This window comes from Aulonocara stuartgranti, assembly GCF_965226115.1.
Source record: "Aulonocara stuartgranti genome assembly, chromosome: 22".
NCBI classification, from domain to species: Eukaryota; Metazoa; Chordata; class Actinopteri; order Cichliformes; family Cichlidae; genus Aulonocara; species Aulonocara stuartgranti.
Genome location: NC_138957.1, coordinates 34,788,172 through 34,809,939, shown reverse-complemented (window position 1 = coordinate 34,809,939; position 21,768 = coordinate 34,788,172). Strand labels below are relative to the sequence as shown.

The 21,768-nt window shown below is 39.0% G+C and overlaps 1 protein-coding gene, 1 long non-coding RNA gene and 1 gene segment (V, D, J or C); 1 reads left to right on the top strand and 2 right to left on the bottom strand.

Annotated features, from left to right (window-relative positions):
• Positions 1-2,300: 2,300 nt before the first annotated feature.
• On the top strand, positions 2,301-4,708 carry LOC309698318. Its single transcript, XR_014274062.1, has 2 exons — positions 2,301-3,610; positions 3,914-4,708. It is a non-coding gene; the product is annotated as an uncharacterized lncRNA (long non-coding RNA).
• Positions 4,709-8,022: 3,314 nt separating this feature from the next.
• LOC309699082 (Ig kappa-b4 chain C region-like) lies at positions 8,023-8,444 on the bottom strand. The segment is given in 2 exons: positions 8,420-8,444; positions 8,023-8,351 (listed from the first exon to the last, which is right to left on the bottom strand).
• An 8,342-nt stretch (positions 8,445-16,786) lies between these two features.
• On the bottom strand, positions 16,787-21,304 carry LOC309698126 (uncharacterized protein). 2 transcript variants are annotated; one of them, XM_082520440.1, is made up of 9 exons: positions 21,218-21,304; positions 19,631-19,681; positions 19,329-19,447; positions 18,841-19,233; positions 18,542-18,761; positions 18,207-18,418; positions 17,947-18,094; positions 17,759-17,868; positions 16,787-17,428 (listed from the first exon to the last, which is right to left on the bottom strand). In XM_082520440.1, exons 2-9 carry the CDS (start codon positions 19,668-19,670, stop codon positions 17,117-17,119), a joined length of 1,554 nt encoding a protein of 517 aa, XP_082376566.1. In that variant the 5' UTR covers positions 19,671-19,681; positions 21,218-21,304; the 3' UTR covers positions 16,787-17,116. The 2 variants fall into 2 exon arrangements, with proteins under 2 accessions (XP_082376566.1, XP_082376567.1); XM_082520441.1 differs by lacking the exon at positions 21,218-21,304 and adding an exon at positions 20,333-20,407.
• Between the last annotated feature and the right edge of the window lie 464 nt (positions 21,305-21,768).

Sequence of the window (21,768 nt, the reverse complement as noted above, 5' to 3'; positions counted from 1 at the left end):
CAGGTAGAGAAGACGGTGCTCTGTGCTGTTCTCACTGTGAAGGCTTCTAACTGGTAAACATTACCATTCAATTCAGGTTTTATCACCATGTGTTGCTTTGGTTCACTTTTGACATGTTTCACACACACACACACGTTTTCAAACGACTTCACTGACATTTATTCGTGAACACTTAAATGAACTCCAGTAAATGTTTCCCCATCACTGCTTTTCTCAGTTGCTTTGGTGAAAGTCTTACATCAGGAACGTCATTCTCACCACTCTTAATGCAGCTCTCAAAATATGTAAGGCCTTTTTCACCACACAGACTCATCTATGCAAAAGACACTTCATAAAACACTTTCACCGTCGTTTTAAGACATCAAAACAGGTTTTTTTTTGTTTTGTTATTTTTCTCAAAACCTCACCTACTTTGGAAAGAGTACTGCAAAAAATGTAGGCCTAATGTCACAAGGGGCCAAAGGCCTGTACGAAACTGGACTCAAGTGCTGGACCACATGTGGAGACGGTTGAGTTTGCTTCACACAAATCTTTATTTGGCACAAAAACACAGAGTTATACTTGACGTGGGATTCCTGACAAGAAAACGTAGCGTGGTGGCCTAAGGTGGCGTGGTGATCAAGAGGGAGAGAGGAAAAGGGGGTTAGTGGGTTCACAGACTTCTCCAGGTGTGGTTGAATTTTAAAGAGGAGTATGGCTTATGTTGCAGGTGGAGTTGGTGGTACTTTGAGGGGAGTAGGTGAAGGTCCAGGTGAGCTGAATAGATTTAAGATGAGCTGACCTGAGCTCCAAGGGATCCTGTGAGAAGCAGTGGGAAGAGGGCAGCAGGTGTGATATTGAAATCCTTCCCAGGAGACGGAGCATGAAACTGCAGTGAGTATGGCCGAGTGCATAGACTTGGGCAAGGAGCATGAAGCATGGTAGCCTGTTACCACCGAGGGTAAGTTGGCAAACTAGCAGTGAAGAGACGGCAACGCTGGTCTTAAATATCCTGAGTAGGTTGCTCCAGATTGGCTCCATGTGAGGAGATGACGGCTCTGCCCAGGGGCAGACACAGGAGAACATGGTGGAAATTTACCAGCAGCTCACCCGGACTGTGACAGCTAATGAGAAGTTTAAAACTGTTTTCAGAAACAAAAATCAAGTCTGATGTTTTTTTTGTATTTTTTTAACCTTACAAAACTGATGAGATGGAGAAAAGCAAAATAATACTCATTAAACTATATGTGTGTTCTGCTCACATCATCGACACATTCTCAGCCTGGCTGGGGGGCTTCTTTGCCTCTCTCCTGCTGTGTGCCCAGCCTGGAGGCTCCCGGTGCAGACGGCTCCCTGTGATAGTGTTTCCTCACCCGGCTCATGTAAAGATTGATTGATTGATTGATTGATTGATTGATTACTACAGTGCCGTGATCTTCCTCATGCTGTGTGTGTTTTGTTAGATTCTTCCCAGTTTAGGTTTTGTGGAGTTTTCTGTTCAGCAATAAAAGCTGCCACTTTGAGTTCAGTCCTGTTTCCAGTGAGTTTGAGTTTGGGTCCAATTCCTGCCTGGACACAGCCCGATCACGACAGTTGTGAGCTGTGAGTTGTGGATCAATGAAGTAACAAATCCCTTTATTAGTGTAGAAACAACAGCAGTGTGTATGTGTGTATAAAACAACGAGAAAGTCTAATTTGATTGGGGAAAAGCATCACTGATGTGAGAACTGCAGCAAAGCGACTGAGAGAAACTGTAATATATGTTGGAGGTGGATGGTACTGGAGGAAATCATGTTGTATCATGATGTTTGAACCATATTTAATTTTGGATCACAGCCATCTGAATGGTGTCCTACAGCAATATTTTAAAATTGACATTGAACTTATTTTAAAAATAATCAATTAGTAGTTCTTCAAACGCATCAGGATCTGCGTGGCGTACAGAATGTTGTAAAAACATGTAGTGAAGTCCAGACCTTTACTTTTTCACATTGTGCCTCTAAACTTGGTCAGATGATTTCCATAGAGAGGCACGTTGCATCAGCAGCACCATGCTCCAGTGCTCTGGGAGAGTTTATAGTCCTGAGAGTTGAACACTGGATGACTGACAGCTGTCCTTCATCACAACAGAAGCCACAGAAATCCTCCTCATCAAAAACATGACTTTGATCTGCGTCCTCATCTGGACTCTCCTCTGCTGCTGCTTCACAGGTAAAGTCCAGAGAATCAAACTCCTCTCCTCTATCAACATCTGTCCCTCTGAAATGAAGCCCACAAAACCATGAAGCTGCTTTATGTTTTTGTCTCTGTGTCCTCAGAGTCCAGAGGACAATATACAGTGACTCAGCCTGGAGCAGTGAGCTCTGCTGTGGGAGGAACTGTGAGCATCAAGTGTACGACCAGTCACAATGTTAATGGCAACTATTTATCCTGGTACCAACAGAAAGATGGAGGAGTTCCTAAACTGCTCATTTACTATGCTAGCAATCGACAATCAGGGATTCCAGCTCGTTTTACAGGCAGTGGATCAAACTCTGACTTCACTCTGACCATCAGTGGAGTCCAGGCTGAAGATGCAGCAGTTTATTACTGTATGGGTGAATTCTATGCTAACAGTCAGTATTCGTTCACACAGTGAAAAACAGTCGTACAAAAACCTCCCTCAGTCAGACCGAACAGAAACTGAAGTGACTGCTGCAGCTGGAAGATACTGCAGAGACTGATACAGTTCACTGAGGACACACACACACACACACACACACAGCTTTTCAGGCAACTTTCACAAAATGCAATGATATCCAAATCTCATAATCATATCAATTTAAACCAGGACTTTTTGTTTTCTAATAAATAAATATTAGTGTTTTTATTTTTTTTATTTTTTGATGAAGTCAAAAATATTTAAAGTCTTGTAAAAACAATGAGTCTCCAAACACTTTTCAGATGGCTGATCCCCAATCAAATAGCAATAATGCTAATACTGATATCAAAAATATTCATTAAAGGCAGAAAATAGTTTGTATTGAGTCTGAAAATGTACAAATTGCAACATTACTTCATTGTTTACTTTGATGCTGTTTATTAGTTGTATCTCAATACTGGTACGGCCTTTTTGACAACATGTAACCCTGGTTAACATAGCTAACAACAAATAAAAGCCTGTTAGTAAAAACAGTCATAAGAAATATATTACAGGTGATAAATAGTCAATAAATAGATCATAATGGTTAGAAAATTCATTAAAAACATCAGCAATGATATAATTCATGGTATAGGATTTCATTTGTGTTTAAAAACATGTTAAAAGGGTACAGAACTTGCTAATTCATGGTGTTTTATGTTAATTCAGGTAAAATGGCTAAAATATGTGTTGAGACTCTTATTGTGAAAGGGCACGCTGCAGCGTGACTCCTGTGATTAGCCACACCCAATCGGGTTGTTCCTTCTTTTTATGCTCGAGAGGGAGAAATGCAGACAGTCCTTGCAGAGCTGCTGCTTAAATGAGTGAAAAAATAGTAAAAATAAGCCAAAAATCTACTTAAAGCCATTTTTGTACTCTGGAGAATGTATTTTTGTTTTTCCGACCTGTCCTTGCCTTGGTGACGTTGTGAACATAACCGAACGGGACTTGGTGAGTTCAGAAATTGTCTTTTATTTCATGCAAGAAATTTTTGTTGTATTATATTGCTCATTTTATGCAAATGGAGAGCCAAGGTAGCAGATTTATGTTGTTTTATGTTAAAAACGGTGGATTCGTGCTTAAACGACACACAGGCTGCAGTTCAAAGGCCTTTGAAGGTGTTTCAGCGCGCCATATTGGCGTCACCTCATTTACGGCTAAATAAGCTGAAAAAAACGGACTTTTACTGTTATTTAAGGGCTACCCGTGTGTTATTTTCGAATGTTTATGCACTTTATTTTGTTGTTATGGTAGGCCATTAAGGTTTGGATCGGGAAATGCTAAGCTAGAATCGGAGTTTGATCCGCTGAGCGAGAAACAAGATGGCGAGCCACCCACGGACCCATTGAACTGTACCGAGCAGGAAAAAGGAAAACGCCCCCTGCTGGACGTTGAGCTCTTTCGCTGATAAAACTGGTAGGATTAATCCATACACCTCTGCAAAAGAACAGCGGACTTTTCAAAGCACTGGATAATCATTCGGAGTAATTCCAGGACTAATAGTTAAAGGACACAAAGACAACTTTCTTTTGTTTATTTGTTTGTTTAAGGGATTTATTCAGCCTTTTGCTGAATTGTTTTCAGTTTTACATTTATTTATTTATTTTTGTAATTTATTTTGGTCAACCTTACATTTTAATGCTGTAATGGTGTTAATGGAAGTGTAAATAATTTTGTTGGGTTAAAACAAAATAAGAACTGGTTGAGAATTTAAAGGTGAACCTAGACCAAGATTAAATTAAATCTTGGGCCTAAAGAACTGAACTTGATTTAAAATAACACAGTGTTAATGCAAATAGATCAAAGGATAAACTTGAACTTAGAACTTGAAATAAATAAAACAATAACCTAGGTTGAAAATAACATCCTTCTAAAGCCAAATAAAAGGTTTTGAGATAAATAGGATGAACTGACAGAACATACTGAACTAAAAGGGGGGAAAGAAAAACCTTGTTTTCTTAAATGTGTGATGTTGAATGTTTTATGTAATGTGTCTATAACTGTCTATTCTCTGTCTTCACAAAATAATAAGCCGGCAATTTAAACGTATTTACTGGTCTGTGGTCTTTATTACATGCTACGCTCATTACTGCTCTAGTAGTCGAACCTAACTGGTCCTAGTATACTGTAACGACTCCAGAAGTGTTACAAACACAAAATATTTTCTTCATTCATTAAAATGTTGAAATAATCAGTTTTAATAAGCTGTGAAAAATGAAGGGAGAAAATTAATGATTAATAAATATAATATTTTTATTTACAAACATTATCATTGTTATCAAGATAATACATAGGAATACAAGTTATTTACAAAGAAACACGATTTACTGTGTTAACACAGTAAATCTAATTAGCCTGTTGATTTATCCATTATATGTCTTTTTTTCTTTTTTTTTAACTGGTTTATTTATTTCAATTAATCAGTATGTTTGTAACCAGATCAAAACTGTTGTTTAATAAAATGTGTTAAATGTTTTTTTTATTTTGAAATCCATGTTAATGTATTTATATACATATATAACAAACAGTAGAAATAACAGGACATGTTCTGTTGAAAAATCTTTACTGTTGTAAAATCTTGAGACAAGTTCATAAAACAGGCAACAAACAGATGAAGAATAAACAGACTGAGATTGAAAAAGTCTGCAGACTGAGAGCTGTAGCAAAGTTTAAACAACAACAACAACAACACAACGTCATGTCCCCAGTGAATCAGCTCATGACTGTCTGCTGCACCCCGGGGCTCCTGCTCACTTCACAATCAATGCTGCTGCATCTGCGGCCGTCAACGATCCAGGACAGACTCCAATCTGAGGGGAAGCCCTTGTTGGCCAAAATTCGTTTACAAACACAACTCACTAAAACAATTTTCTGCATAAACAGAGATATTTACTATACAATTAACCTTAATCTGAAACCAAGGAAGATGATGCAGAAAAATTTTTATTCATGTAAAATTTAGTTTTTCCACAACTTACTGTGAAGATCATATAAAGAAAAATCATTGAAGGAACTGGTTTATCAACAGCAAGTAGGTAAAAAGTTCAAAAACAAATTTAGACATAAATTTCTGTCAGCCTCCCTGTGATATCAGGAAAAACAACAAAATAAAGTTTGGATGCTTTTTAATCTCACCCAACAGCCAACAACTGAAGCAAATATAACATATTATTTTTATCATTTTAAAGGGTAAAAACTTACTTCCAACATTCAATGTGTTCCCTGTGTAATTCTGGCAGCTGATATGAAGCATTCTTTAGTAAAATTACACAACCTTTATTGTAATTTTTCTATATTGCTTACTCATTTCAAAGCTATCTATATAACATGTTACACGTGGAGTATTGTGACAAACTAGCTGATCCATCATTCAACAACATGACAAAAGTAAGTGAAATTTTATTTATGTTGCACCTTTCAAGACAAGCGGGTGCTTGCTCATAATGCTTACAAAAGTGTGCAATGAATTACAATGAAGAAATAAATGAATAGAAATGAATAACAAGACAGAAAACTGGAGGTTTGCATTAGAATCCTAAATGTATGCAGAGTCGAGCGTTACCCCAAGAGTCCAGACAGAGGATTTAATTGTGAAAATCATTCTTTAACATGCGAGCTGATTGAAGCAAGTCCCTGTTAAAGTCAGTTCATTTCCATAGAGAGGCACTTTGCATCAGCAGCACCATGCTCCAGTGCTCTGGGAGAGTTTATAGTCCTGAGAGTTGAACACTGGATGACTGACAGCTGTCCTTCATCACAACAGAAGCCACAGAAATCCTCCTCATCAAAAACATGACTTTGATCTGCGTCCTCATCTGGACTCTCCTCTGCTGCTGCTTCACAGGTAAAGTCCAGAGAATCAAACTCCTCTCCTCTATCAACATCTGTCCCTCTGAAATGAAGCCCACAAAACCATGAAGCTGCTTTATGTTTTTGTCTCTGTGTCCTCAGAGTCCAGAGGACAGATCACAGTGACTCAGCCTGGAGCAGTGAGCTCTGCTGTGGGAGGATCTGTGAGCATCAAGTGTCGGACCAGTCAGGATGTTTATAGCAAATACTATAAACATCCTCCATCTTTCTGGTACCAACAGAAAGATGGAGGAGTTCCTAAACTGCTCATTTATGCTGCTAGCAGTCGAGAATCAGGGATTCCAGCTCGTTTTACAGGCAGTGGATCAAACTCTGACTTCACTCTGACCATCAGTGGAGTCCAGGCTGAAGATGCAGCAGTTTATTACTGTCAGAGTTTTCACTATCCTAACAGTCAGTGGGTGTTCACACAGTGAAAAACAGTCGTACAAAAACCTCCCTCAGTCAGACTGAACAGAAACTGAAGTGACTGCTGCACTGAGGACACACACACACACACACACACACACACACACACACAGTAATGTTTATGTGGGTTTGACTCAAAACATCAGACTTGTGTCCATCCTGACGAGCTCGCACAGAAGAACATGTGAAACACAAAACAGTTGATACTGTGAGTCAGATCTGTGATGAAGAAACTCTCCTGTAAATATTCAAACTGGGAAGTAGTTATTAAATGAGAATATTTTAGTAAACTGCAGTACTGATATATGTATGTATGTAGATTGCTCAGCTACATTCTTGGTCACAGAAATATTTCACATGATTTGATCTGAAGATTTAAAGTTTAGTTCATCAAGTCTTTAACTTCATCTTTGTGACATAAATTATTCTGACATTTACACTTTTTAACCTGCACTGATGTTCTGAAAGAGACATTTTTAGTGTCTCCTATGTTGAGAAAGAAAGTTTCGTTTTTCTTTGGGTTATTTTATCAATTCTGACTTTGAAGAAAACCAGGACGGGTCTCATCATGGGTCACATGCAGGTTACAATAATCTGTCACCATGTTTTCTACTTCTTCTACACCCAACAGCAAAGATCATCACAAAATCCAACATGATGGAAAATAATGCAGCTGCAAAAGACTTTAAAACTATTTATAACAGGGAGCAGCTGTTGGCTGTGATTCTATTTTTAACTTATTGCTTTTTCTTTTCTTTTTTTAGTTGTTTTCATTTTTTTACATTTACACTCTGATGTGATACAGCACATGTGATTCTCTCAGTCAAAGTTACTGAAGCAGAGATTTTCAGTGTATGGAAGCATCACTGCTGAAGCTGAAGGATGATTATCAGACAGAAGAGCAGCTGAATGGAAACACATGAAAACCACTATTTGAAGACCTCAGTTTTTATTTGAAGTATTAAAACCATCAACAGTGCCACAAGCATGAAAACATGAAAACTATCAAAGCAATACAGACACAGAGGGAGCAGACTGAGAGAAGCTGCAGACTAAAGCCAGTATCAGAGTCCCAGTGAGTCAGCTCAGGACTGGGAACACTGGTCTGTCATCAGAGTCTCTGAGAGTGGAGTGTGGGAGCCCTGGGTGGCCTCACAGGTCACAGAGCCCACCTTCTCCCACTGGTCTGCAGGGAGCCTCAGGGTGCTGCTCCAGCTGTAGTGGCCGTCATTCTGCAGCGCCCCGGGGCTCCTGCTCTCCTCCCAGCTGATGCTGCCACTGCCATCCACCTTCCAGGACAGACTCCAGTCTGAGGGGAAGCCCTTGTTGGCCACACACATGACTGGAGCCTTCCCCTGCTGCAGCTCCTCACTAGAGGGCGCCAGCACGGTCAGGGAGGGGGGGACTCGACCCACTGCAGAGAGAGAGAGAGATGTTAGAGAAACTGGGAGTTTGGGTGGAAATGCTCTCCAGATGTTTCACTTCCCTCTCTGAGCTTGGTAACCATGGTAACAGACAGGCTTCACTGCTGAACCATGGCAACAGACGAGTTTCAGTACCAAAGATAAAAATATTAAAGCGTTTCTTTGACTTCTGATGTCCTCGTCTGTTATCTGTGAACTATTACTTAGTTTTATAATTAGAATTAAAATAATCAGAAAATTAATTTATCAAAATTTTATTGAACCTCTATATTTAAACAATTTAGTATATAAAACAGGAAAAAACAAACTTATTTTTTGTATTTGGACATAATAAAAAATAAGTAAAAGACACATTAAATCTCATAAACTGAGCCCAACTCAGTCAGCATAGAGTATGGTTAAAAGGCTGATAACAAGTAGTTCAATCAACGCGGAGTTGCTTTAACCCCAAGTTAAGCACGCGCACGAGGATACATAAAGCCCTGATTAGTGGAGCACAGATTAAGCGAGTCACCATGGAGACGGAGGGAAAGAAGGCGCGGTCAATGTATTTTACAGCGCTTGACGCCGAAATTCTGATGGCAGCATATGCTGATAACACGCAAATTTTGCAGAAAAAAAGTAACACAGCCTCAGCTGCAAAAAAAAGGGAGCATGCATGGCAAAACATAGCCGACAGAGTCAATGCGTGAGTGTTAATTTAAACATTGATCTAGGGATTTCCACCCATTTAACACGTTATTTTATTATATTTTATTTTTTATTTTATACATTTTATTTTGTGATGATGTGAGCACAAGTGCAACCCAACAGGCCCCAAACGTTCCTGGCAGCAAGTAAAAATGAAATATAAAAATATAGTCCAAACAGGTAAGGTGTAATTGTATTATGAGCCATAGTGCTTGGTCTGTTTGTCCCATGTAAATCAATTGCAGTTAGAGGCTACATTAATTTTCTTTCTGTAAGCACTTATTGAAATTATCTGAGCACATTACAAGTACATATTTGCTTACTCTGTATGCTCAAATGTGACCCGTTATGGCCACTAGAAAAAAAACGGAGGCCCGAAAAACAGGTGGGGGTCCTCCACCACCACCACTCACAGAGCCTGGCCACTTGGCTTCCACATTTGTGATAATGTTGGCAGCATCACATATGATCTTCACAGTGCAGAGAACACAAATTAGCATCCATTACTATAATGAAATGATTTGTTAGTTTGAAATGCTACAGGGAACTATGTACCTGTACATTAATGCTGTGGAAAGACTTCCTGTTCACATAGTCTCCTTCATTTACTGAAGGAGCAATGATTGGAATGTGAGTGCCATCTATACAGCCAATCACGCCTGGGAACCCTGAAAATAAATGTAAAATTTAAGTAGTAGTTCAAGTATCACCACATCATAAATTAAGTTTTGTTCATCCTGATACCTGCAATTTTGTGGAATCCCTCTTTGATAAATCTTGTGGGTCTGTGACCGGGGAACACCACAGACGAGTACAGGAGACGTGTCAGTGCAACTGTAACATTCCTGACTGCCCGACAGACGGTAGCCTTGGAAACGTGCTCAGCGTCACCAATATTATACAGAAAGCTCCCGTTTGCAAAAATACGAAGTGCAATACAAATAATATGTACAGAACTGAGAGGATGTCCGCGATGTGTCACATGAGCAATATTAGGCCTGAGGATGTTATTCAAATAAATTATAGATTGTGCTGAAAAACGGTAACGTTCACACAGAAAATAATCAGGAAATGATAAAATGTCCAAACGCGCTCTAATCACTCTCTCCCGGCGGAGAGCTCTGCGGAGAATTTGGGCTTCAACATCTACTGGCTCTTCAAGGAAGGGGCACGCCATGTCTGACACTTCCTACAGTCAGGTTTCCGACACAGAGGCGGAGAACGTCAGGGTTAGTTGAAGTAAACCTGCTAGGGAGCAGGTTAGCTTCACGGAGTGTGTCGTCATAGTAACTCATTCAGGATTAATCTAAACTCGCTTTGTGAAACCGAAAACCCAGAGTTTTCGTTCACTCAGGGTATACTTAGTCAGAGTTTGCACTAAACTGGCTTCCTGAAATAGGGCCCTGAACTCAGGATGGATAATAATGTTTTTGTCCTTCATTTTCAGAGTGTCTCTCTGCCTGACCTCCGTGGTTTTGGAGTTCAGTGTTTTATTTTTATAAATAAAACACTGATCCAGCAGTTCAAGAAATGACTTTCTATAAATGGACATTAAAAGTGTCATGGTCAGGGGGAGTTGGCTGTGTTTTTCCATGATGTCTCTGTGCTTCCACCTCTGGGCGGAGCCCTCATCAGCACACCTGCCATGCTCACCTGATTGTGATCCAGGACAAGCGGCAGTGTTTAAGACCAGCATCAGCATCTCTTCTTTGCTGGTCCGTCTGCCCAAAACATGTTAGTCACTGTCACTGGCTGGTTTTCTGACCCAGCGCTCTGAGTGTATTTTGTATTTCTTATGTTAGATTTGTGATTATAGTTCATGTGTTATTCCTATTTAACTTTTAGTTGAGGTTAAAGTTAGCCATTATTTATCATTGTCTTCTTGGTTTCTGTGTTTGGGTTCTTGTCTAGTTTATCATGTGTGCCAAGTCTGCTAAACTGGTATTATCTTGTCTGTGTTTCCTGTTTTATTATGTAAAGGTCCTGTGTTTCCCTTGGTCAGTGTGCTTAGTTTTATACCTCCTCGGCTGTGTCCCAATCCAGTGACCGCACGCTTCGGAGTACGCGCAGTTCACGTACTACGTACGGTGCGTACTATAAGTACGAGAAGTGCGGAAGTGAGAGGCTTGTGAAATGGGATGGTCTATCCTTCGTCGCGCTGTTCAGGTTGCCTAGCAACCATGATACTATCCGCGAGAAATGTTTCATACAGCTTTGTTTGACAGAAATGAAGGAGAAAAAAATGTTTTGTTGGTCATTCATTTTTGTCATGACATCACTTTGATTAGTTGAGTATCTGAGGCTGAGACCACAGGACTATATATATATATATATATATATATATATATATATATATATATATATATATATATTACAGCAGTGAGCTTGAACTCTGTGTCAAAGATTCAAGTTGCAGTTATTTATATTTTCTATCACCTTAATCTTCACTCAAAGACAAGTATCTGTGACAGTGTATATACAGATGTATTATATATAAGAGACAAATATTGTTCGCTTAATATGTTGGCATTATTAAATTTGGCTCAATGCTTACATATATGTGTAAAAAGTAAAATGTATGAGCTGTGAAAACTGTGTCTGATAGAATGAGGAGTAGACTGATATATGAAATATTCCTTTATTGGGTGAGAAAATCAGACCATGTCATAACTGCTTTAAGTCACACAGAATAGATATCAGAGCCTTAAACAGGCTGACTTCTGCTAAATGGGTCAAACTGGGCAGAAAGTCTACAAACACATAACATCCTTATAGAATATGATGTAACACTATAGATCAACTTAGCTCAGAATATATAAAGCATATAAACAATTACAGCAACATGATGCAACAAACACAGCAGCTACTGATCCAAAATACTCAAAGCTTCATAGAACTGAAACCAACATTTATTTTAGCTCCATTCTGCTGCTGATACATACTTTAGGTTTCTGAACATTAAACTTGTTGCTGCCTTTCATAGTGTGTAACTTGAAGGCCCTGAGTACTCTGAGTACTTTCTCCCACACTGAAAACACTGGGATGATAACATTATTTGAACATTACCTAATAAGACTGATTCAGCATAGACAGTTATGTTAAACTTTCCTAGCAGTCCTTCACAAACAGGGAACAGTCTGTCTATTCTCTCCATCTGTCAGCTGCTGCTGGCTCTTCCTCCTCCTCTTCCTCACACACTGTTGAGTTTGTCCTGGTGGATCATCAGGGGTGCAAAGCCTCACAGAGGATGTGCAGCAGTGGCTCCCTCAGTCTGTCCTCACTCTGGACACTTGCAGTCGTCACACATGGAATTCAAATGTGTGATAAGCTGCAGGATTCAAACACAAGTGTAACTTATAAACACATGTTCATACTTTTATTCCACAATCAGAGAGAAAGAAACAGAGAGAGAGTGCAGGACAGACAGACAGGTGACAGTCTCAGGTGTACACACTGCTACAAACAGGAGGATTTAGTGTTTGTGTTGTTACGAGTGCTAAACAAGAAGAGTTCCCAGATGTTACAGTGGACACATGTGTGACTGCTGTGATTAAAGCATCTTTCTTTCAGCTTAACGAGTGAACCGTCAGCTCGTTCAAACACACGTTAAAGTGCGTTTGGCTCGACACCACCGAACAGAGGCAGCAATATAACACAGCTCACATTAACAGTGCAGTGAATCCTGCTTGTGCCGTCATATTCAGGACTGCAAACCGAGCAGCATCACTGACTCTCAGCTTGTTGTGTTTGTGGATATATGACTGATTTTAATTTCCCACAAAATCATCAGATTCTCTTCAAGATTAAGGTCGACGATCGAACGGCGTAGATTTTAAACTAAAGGCTTTAAAACCAAGTTAGTACAAACGTCACTAATGTCACATAACTTTGCCGACATCTGGCCAACAATGTTCTTTGTTATTAAACATTTGCACATAAATAAGTGACATAATATTCAGTACTTACTTTCAAAAGTTTACTGTTCGACACCAACTTCAGTCATCCGGCAGTTTTTTTTTTTTCGGAAAAAATATCAACACCCACCGATGCGCTATGAATCCTGGGACGAAGCATACACCGACCCATCCTTCAAATTGAGGGAAATAAGGGACACATTTGTCGGCCGCTTTTGGAGCAGCCTTCAAATTGGGACAGCCTTTGTCGCGTTGCTGTGGCGTAATCGGCCTTCAAGGCTACGGACCCTGAATTGTGATACAGCCTGTTTCCTGTTTTAATTTAAAGAGGTCTGTTGTTCCATGTTCAAGGTGTTTGTTTCCCCGTGGTGTCATTATGTTCCTTCTAATCAGCTGTTTCCCCTTATGTTTCCAGTTCCCCTGATCACCTCCTGTGTGCATTTAGTCTGTGTGTTTTCATTCAATCCACATCCGGTGTCCTGGGAATCCATCCTACTTCACAAACCATCCTACCCGTTGTTTCTGCGCATACGCTGCACATGCGCAAAACACAAAACCCATATTTACTTCATTTTTTTAAGTCATTGTGAATATTTGTTATTGTTATGGTTAGGGTTAGGCCCATGGCTCAGGTGGGCCCTTTCCGGGGGGGTGGGGGGCACGGGGGCTCGGTCTTCTCTGGCATGGTCAGCTGTGGTTACATCGCCCCTGGTGCTGTATTAGATAATTACATGGAGACCTTTTGAATACAAACGCGCTCACACACAGGTACTCACAGACACACACTATCTTAGCTGCTGCCTCTAAGCATATTGTGCATTATCGGTCTTGTGTGCTGCTCAGTAACATTCAGTATTTATTATTTACTGTAACTTGTGCTTATCTTGGTTGTTGTTCTCTTTTTGCTCGTTTTCTTCTTTTTTTCCCAGCAGCTGATTTAGTGTCTTTTCTCTCTGTTTTTCTTTTTTGTGTTAGCTTCTTCCCCAACTTGTCGTTTGTTTTTCTTTCCCTTCCTATCCCCCGGTCCTGTCTGTTTTGATTGTAATAACTTAAAGGTAAAAAAATAAAGAAATAAATAATAAAAATCAATCAAGTGGGCCAGTTTGGCAAAGCCGTAATGATCCACGCGGGAAAATAAATCTCCAGCATCTTTCTTTTTCCTTCAGACCATAATTCTGATTGCAACAGTGCTGGACAGGACAGTGAAATTATAATAATAGTAATAATTTTATAGAAGCATCTGTTGCTGCCCGTCAACCTGGGAATCGTTATAAGACCATTTTCAAAGAATCTGAAGTTCATCATTCTGCAGTGACAGAATAAGATAAGTCCCAACAAAGGAGCCAAAAAAGGAAAAATCAAAATAAAATGTTTGATTGTGGTTGTGAGCCACCACTGAACATAACAGCTTCACTGCTCCTTGTTACTGATTCTCCAGTTATTTGAACACTGCTGAAGAGAAGAAGACCATTCTTGTAAAAGATTTCCCCGTATGCCATAATAATGGTGGTGACACAAAGCTCTAACACATCTATCTAACATCTCCCTGTCATCAAACATGGTTTGAACTGTCTGGTATCCTTGGAGTACACAGCATACGATTCATGACATTTCCATTCTCATTAGAGTATTCAGTGATCCCTCAGACATTTTAATCCAAGAAGTCACCATTCATACTTCATTTAGACGAACTGTAACGGAATAAGTGGTTCAGGAAAATCTGTCCTGGAAACAGAACAGCCTGATGGATTATGAATGGCTTGAGTAAGTCACATGCCAAAGATCAAGTGAAAAATTCTCTCTTTAGTAAACAGCATCATCAGATTGATACACGTTTCCGTGTCAGTCAGTCAGATGATTTCCATAGAGAGGCACTTTGCATCAGCAGCACCATGCTCCAGTGCTCTGGGAGAGTTTATAGTCCTGAGAGTTGAACACTGGATGACTGACAGCTGTCCTTCATCACAACAGAAGCCACAGAAATCCTCCTCATCAAAAACATGACTTTGATCTGCGTCCTCATCTGGACTCTCCTCTGCTGCTGCTTCACAGGTAAAGTCCAGAGAATCAAACTCCTCTCCTCTATCAACATCTGTCCCTCTGAAATGAAGCCCACAAAACCATGAAGCTGCTTTATGTTTTTGTCTCTGTGTCCTCAGAGTCCAGAGGACAGATCACAGTGACTCAGCCTGGAGCAGTGAGCTCTGCTGTGGGAGCAACTGTGAGCATCAAGTGTCGGACCAGTCAGGATGTTGGTGTTGATAGCAGCTACCCTCTTTTAGCCTGGTACCAACAGAAAGATGGAGGAGTTCCTAAACTGCTCATTTACTATGCTAGCAGACGAGTATCAGGGATTCCAGCTCGTTTTACAGGCAGTGGATCAAACTCTGACTTCACTCTGACCATCAGTGGAGTCCAGGCTGAAGATGCAGCAGTTTATTACTGTCAGAGTCAGCACTACATTAACAGTCAGTATGTGTTCACACAGTGAAAAACAGTCGTACAAAAACCTCCCTCAGTCAGACTGAACAGAAACTGAAGTGACTGCTGCAGCTGGAAGATACTGCAGAGACTGATACAGTTCACTGAGGACACACACACACACACACACACACACACACACACACTGAGGTGACACTAAAACATGTTTAAAATGAATGATTCGAGGAAATTTCTCTGCATCAGTTTCTCAGCATCCATCTCTGTCCCATCATGATCCCACATTTGATCTCATTTCCAAAAATATCAACATGAACTGAGCTGTGACACCTAATGAGAAAATGTTCAGTTCTTCACCTGAACTTCACACACGTCTCAGCTACTCACACTTAAAAATGACACACATGAAGACAAAGATCAGCATCAGAATCCTTCACAGTCAGCAACACAAAAACATAAGACGATGCTCAAAATGTCCTTTTATAATATTTATATTTATGGAAAAGAAAATCTCAGTGTCAACCAGAATCATAAAGAAGCTAAAGTTTCCTCCTGTATGTTTAATAATTATTGAACATATTGTTCACTGTCAAAACTTCTAAACCTTATACAAGGACACACACAGATACAGACAACACAGATAACAAAAATACAAACAGCCGAACCTTTCAGTTTCCAGTCAGGACACAGTGTCACACATTTTTTTTTATTTCTTGTCCATATTGACTGTAAGGTTTTATATTTTGTCCTAAACACTGCAAAAACCCACCTCCTTAATACTAGAAAAATACACTTATTTTTGGTGAAGATTTGCTTAAAACAAGTGAAATTATCTGCCCATGGGGTAAGTGTTTTTTTCTTAATAAGATTTCTTGAAATAAGAACAATATCTAGATTTAAATAAAGCTAAAAATAAGTATTTTACACTCATTCCAGGGAACAAATCAGAACATTGAAACTTAAAATAAGCTTTAACCACTTATTGTAGGCCACAAATAAGATAATAAAGCTAAAAATAAGTCTTTTACACTTATTACAGGCAACAAATTAGAACAATTGAAACTTAAAATAAGCTTTAACCACTGATTGTAGGCCACAAATAAAGATAATAAAGCTAAAAATAAGTCTTTTACACTTATTCCAGGCAACCAATCATGGCTTGAAACCTAAAATAAGCTTTAACCACTTGTTCTAAGTAAAATGTTGAAGAAATTAAATCTGAAAATAGGCATAAAACACTTATTCTAACAAACAAATCAAGGCAAATAATCTAAAAACTAGTACATTAAATCATTTTTAAGAAATTTCTTCTTTTTAAATTTAGCTAAACACTACTTTAAGATTATATTGCTGATTAAGGACAAAACAAAACTGAAACAGAGTAAAAGTGTCCATCTTTATTTGTCCACTTTAACAATAACCTGCAGATAATAAAGATACAATTGAACAGTACAGGTCCAACATTATGAGTTTGTTTAAGTGGTTTCAACATTTCAACAGCCTTAGAGGTTTCGCCATTGCCCCATTAAAATTGACGAGTGACATAGGAAGACCACAAAGATTCAAATTTCTTCCGAATGACACCAAATACCACAAAACTTGTCTGGGTGAGTAAATGAACATTTTCCATTTTAGAAATAAGACCCACATTGAAAAAACAAACAAAAACAAAACAGAAGTGCCCTCTCCTAATCTTATCTGAAATTTACACACTACTTTCCAATAAATGCATGCCATTCTGCCAGGGCTTTTCTGTAAGATGATGTAGTGTCATGCTCATGAATGGCATCCTGGAGAACTTCTGTCTGAATGACAGACAGCAGGGTTGCCACGCATTTGGGGTAAGTCAGATGGAGTGCATAAAAGTATGCCATCACATATATCATAGCCTCACCAATTTTTTCTTTGTCAAATGTTGTAACTGGTAAATTACCAACAGCAATGACACACTTGCAGCCATCGAACATCACTACTGGACATGACAAGCTTCGTTTCTGGAGGACAGCATCTGGATCTTCTGTAGGCTGCAAGACACAAAAGACATGACAGTCAACATCTTATGTTAATTGTATGTTTTTTTGCTGGGAATTGGTCATAACGTTGGAGATGTCATTATCTTGTTCTTTGTTGGTTACACACATTTTATAGTAGTTTTGACTTATGGTTTATCAAGCGACTCCTTATGTGACCACACTCGTGTACATTAAATACGTTATAAATTAATGAAAACAATAAATTATAGATTTAAGTCTTTCGGCTGAAACTGAAAAAGCATTTTTGAGTCATGTTTGACCGAAATATTTTGTTTGCCAAATTTTCTGTAGATCTTTATAAGCAAATTTTATAAAACTTACCTTCAGGACATGTAGAAATGCTTCAGAAGCATTCCCCATCTTTTTTGGTGGATGGGCAGGTGTGGGAAAGAGGGTTGGAAGAGCCTTCATCAGTGCAAGGTGGGCTTCAGCTGGACAAAGCAGAAACAAACCTTCATAAACATAAATTTTAAAGGATGAGAACTTTGTATTCAAATGGTAAAACTTACTTTTGTCCATGGTCATTGGTGGATTCATTGCCTTCTTTGACACACCGTAGAACTCTACCCTGGAGCAGAATTCTTCCCATCTCAGTTTTACTTGACTGATGAACTTGTTGTTGTGGGGATCCAAAATTCTGCGAAGCTCACCCAACGCCTACAATAGGTTTAAAAAAATAAGTAGACAAATAAAATCAAAATAACTTTACTACCACACCAAATATATTTGAAATTAAAGTGATTATTTATTAACTCTTCCAAAAACTTACATGATGCAATTCTTTAAAGCATGGATATGCATCCAAGATGAGGCAAGCTCTGTTCTCCTCTTTCATGGTGTCTGAGTCAATGAAGGATCTTCTGGCTTCAAACTCGAGGTCTAATAGCTGGGACACATCTTCTTGGTTTGGTTTTGCCTTCTTACACATTTCTTGTAATGTTTTGTAATGTCTTGCTTGTATTTGCCGACTATCCTTGTCAGCTAAGATAGAGAGAAGTACAAGAGCATTTTGGTTTTTCATTGTTACTGAAGTAGACTTCCACAAAACATTAGCTACTACTGGCTGTGTGTTGATAACCATTTTACAAAATTACTAGTACTCACATGAAGTGGAGGCATTGTCAGAATTTCTGACAGGTGATAACAGAGTAGATGCACCACTGGAAGAACTGCGATCAGCATCTTCATCATCAGCTTCTTCATCCCTTGGGTAGAGGTCAGTGAGCCTTCTCTTGGGCCGTCCCCTCTCCGGTGTTGGTCCTTGCCTTTTTACTGGGGTTTTCATATTTTGCAGCCTTTTTTGTAACTTGGCATTAATGCTCTCCTGGTGAAAATACATATATATCATGCCCCCTGAACAAAACAAAATGATTTATATATGAGACACAAATACAAGAACTTACGTGTTTTACGCTTGCATCATTATCCTGCAGCATAGGATAATATTCCACAACTTTTTTAGCCATTGCAGTGATTTCGGTCTTAGAGGGGTATCGCTCCATTTGGCCTTGGCTTGCTCTCAAAAGGGACACCATACTTGTGATTGTATTTCTCACCAATCTGCATCTCAGTTCTTTTGACATGACGCATGCCTGTTCCCTGCCGGAGCAGGCCAACTCCAGGTAACTCTTTCGGCATTGCTCCAACTCACTGTCGGTGTACAGAACATATTCCGGAGGACTGGGGAGCTGCAAGGTTTTCAGCTGGCTTGCATTAGCATCAGCAGTTGGAGGGCCTGTTGCAACTACCCTGGGTGAAGAAGTTGTTTCAGGTTTCTGTGGTAGCGGATGGTCTTCCTGGTTTAGGGTGAGAAAATAAAAATGTCAAGTACTGCTAAAATAAAAGCATACTTTCTGGAGATTAGTTGAACTAAATATTTTTTACATAATACCTCAGGATGAATTATTGACCACACATGTTTTCTTCTGAGAAAGTGCTCAGGCCCAGAAAAAAGGTCCCTCAGATCATCACGGGTCAATGTTAAAAGCATGCACTCGTCAATGCTTGCAGCTAACAAAAAGACAAACACCAGTTAAACTGTGCAAGCACATAACTGCACAAACATAACTGTTTTTTTAATATATATATATATATATATATATATATATATATATATATATATATATATATATATATATATATATATATACACATACACACACACACACACACAAATATATTATCAAATATAACCTTTAAGGACAGATACTGTTACATCATCCAGCTTCTCCATTGCTCAGTCACCTGCAAGACAAATGTTTACAATTAGTGTTATGTTAAAAACATTTGAAAAGTTGAATCTTAATTGAGTCCCATGAGAATCAAATTGATTCACGTCAAAGAATCGTTTTGATTGTTCAACATTTTTACCCTTTTTAAAGCTATTATAGAAAAGAAATGTCCAGACAGCCCGGCTGAGGTCTGAAAGGGTTATACAATATTGCCCGGTGAACTTTTACTCACCCAGATTTGTGTCATTGAATTTCATCAATAAGATTATGCTGACTAGGGCTGCCAGATCATGCATCCATTGGACGTAAAATGTACAGCTTATTGCACCAGCAGTATCTGCTCTTACATAACGATCATTAGCTTATAGCTTTAAGTGTTTAAGGTATGTGCTAACTAAAAATAAAGGCAAGATGATAGTTTATTACATTTTAAAGAAATTTGCAGATTGCTCATTGCTATCTAAAATATAAAAGGACACCGGAGTATATTCTCCAGCATCTCACACTTCTGATAATCAGTTGTCTGCTTGACGTTTATTCAGCTGTGTAAAAACTATAACTTTAATCTCAGCCAAACCGATTTACTCAGGAACAAATAAAATACTGAAAAACGCCAAACAATAACATTTTTAAGTTATTTAAGTGACTTATATATCATGTTCACCTGAGTAGTGAAAGACGGCGGTGGTTTTGAAAATGGTTCGCCCGGAGTCCGGTGTTCTCACGGCTCTAGTGAGCGTTAAACCCCGGCTAGCTATCGAGCTAGTGGGTAACAGACGTCTCCGAAAACGTCGGAGCGCTTTTGAAAATATGTGGTGTCTTGATAAACTGTCCAGATATTTGAAGTTTACACGGCTACATTCTCGCCTGAAAATATGTTAAACGTTTATTTTGTGACCTAGAAAGAGTAATAAGAGAAATTTTAAAACTAACTAGCTGCCGCCATTTTTGGAAACTGAGCTAGGCCGCGCTATGAATTCTGGGATACAGCTTCTTCTTCTTCTTCGGGGTTTAACGGCAGCTGGCATCCTTGCACATACAGTGCTGCCATCTTCTGTTTCAATTTTGAATCGATACACAGCGCTACTTGTTTTACCAACCAGCCTGATTCCTGAATAACACTGTTTTGAGCCCACTTTAATAAATCCAATTAATATCAAAATATTAATTTAAACCCACACCTTGTGAGGGAATACAAGCAGCTAGTAAATCAGTCAAAGACAATTGGAAAACCCTGAATGTGGTTAATTAGCTCTCTTGCTAATTGAAAGAAATTCTCAGTGTGCCTATTAACTTAAGTTAATACAAACGGCTAATACTGCCCCTTATAAATAGCATAGCTAGGAATTCTCACAACATTACAGTAGATACTTCACTAAATAATGTTCTCTGAACCACATGCGAGGGCTGCTAAGCTAACGCTAGCATCCGTTAGCATGCTACATTACTCCTTCCCGCGCTCAAATTAAATTTATTATTCTGTCCGCTTGACTTTAAAACAGTGATTAGACTACACACTACTTACATTCGAAAAATTAAAATTGCTTACCTCTCTTTCTTGACGAAGCTTTCTCTCACAGTTTTTCTTTCAATGCTCAGGTGCAGAAGATTCCTGTGACTCCAAATTCAAACGGAGTTGGGTAACAACTAACATGGAACACGAAGGGGGGTGCACATCTCAATTTTTGCTTCTATATACAATTTAGTGGTTTGTACGTTCATAAAACACAGTCAGTATGATAGGTAAATTTCTTCTTCATTGATTTAAAATAAACTCTTATAGGTGTTATTTCATTTTACCTTATTTGTGACCATTTTTTGTTTTTACAGCTCCAGTTTGTAATACCCCCCTCCCCCCATGAACTTGGTATTTCCCAAACTAGCGCGGCAACAGCTCCACACTGCAACATATTTTTTGCTTGACTTTAGTCTAATACAATGGCCTGTTGGAGGTGTGTGATTTGCTTCGTCTTTGTGGCGTTAACATTGAAGTCTCTCTTAAGTCACATTAATACTGCACACAGTCGCAGTCCAGATTTCCGTGTCATTTGTGGAGTCGATGGATGCGCCGAGGATTACCGTGTTTTCAACTCGTTTTAC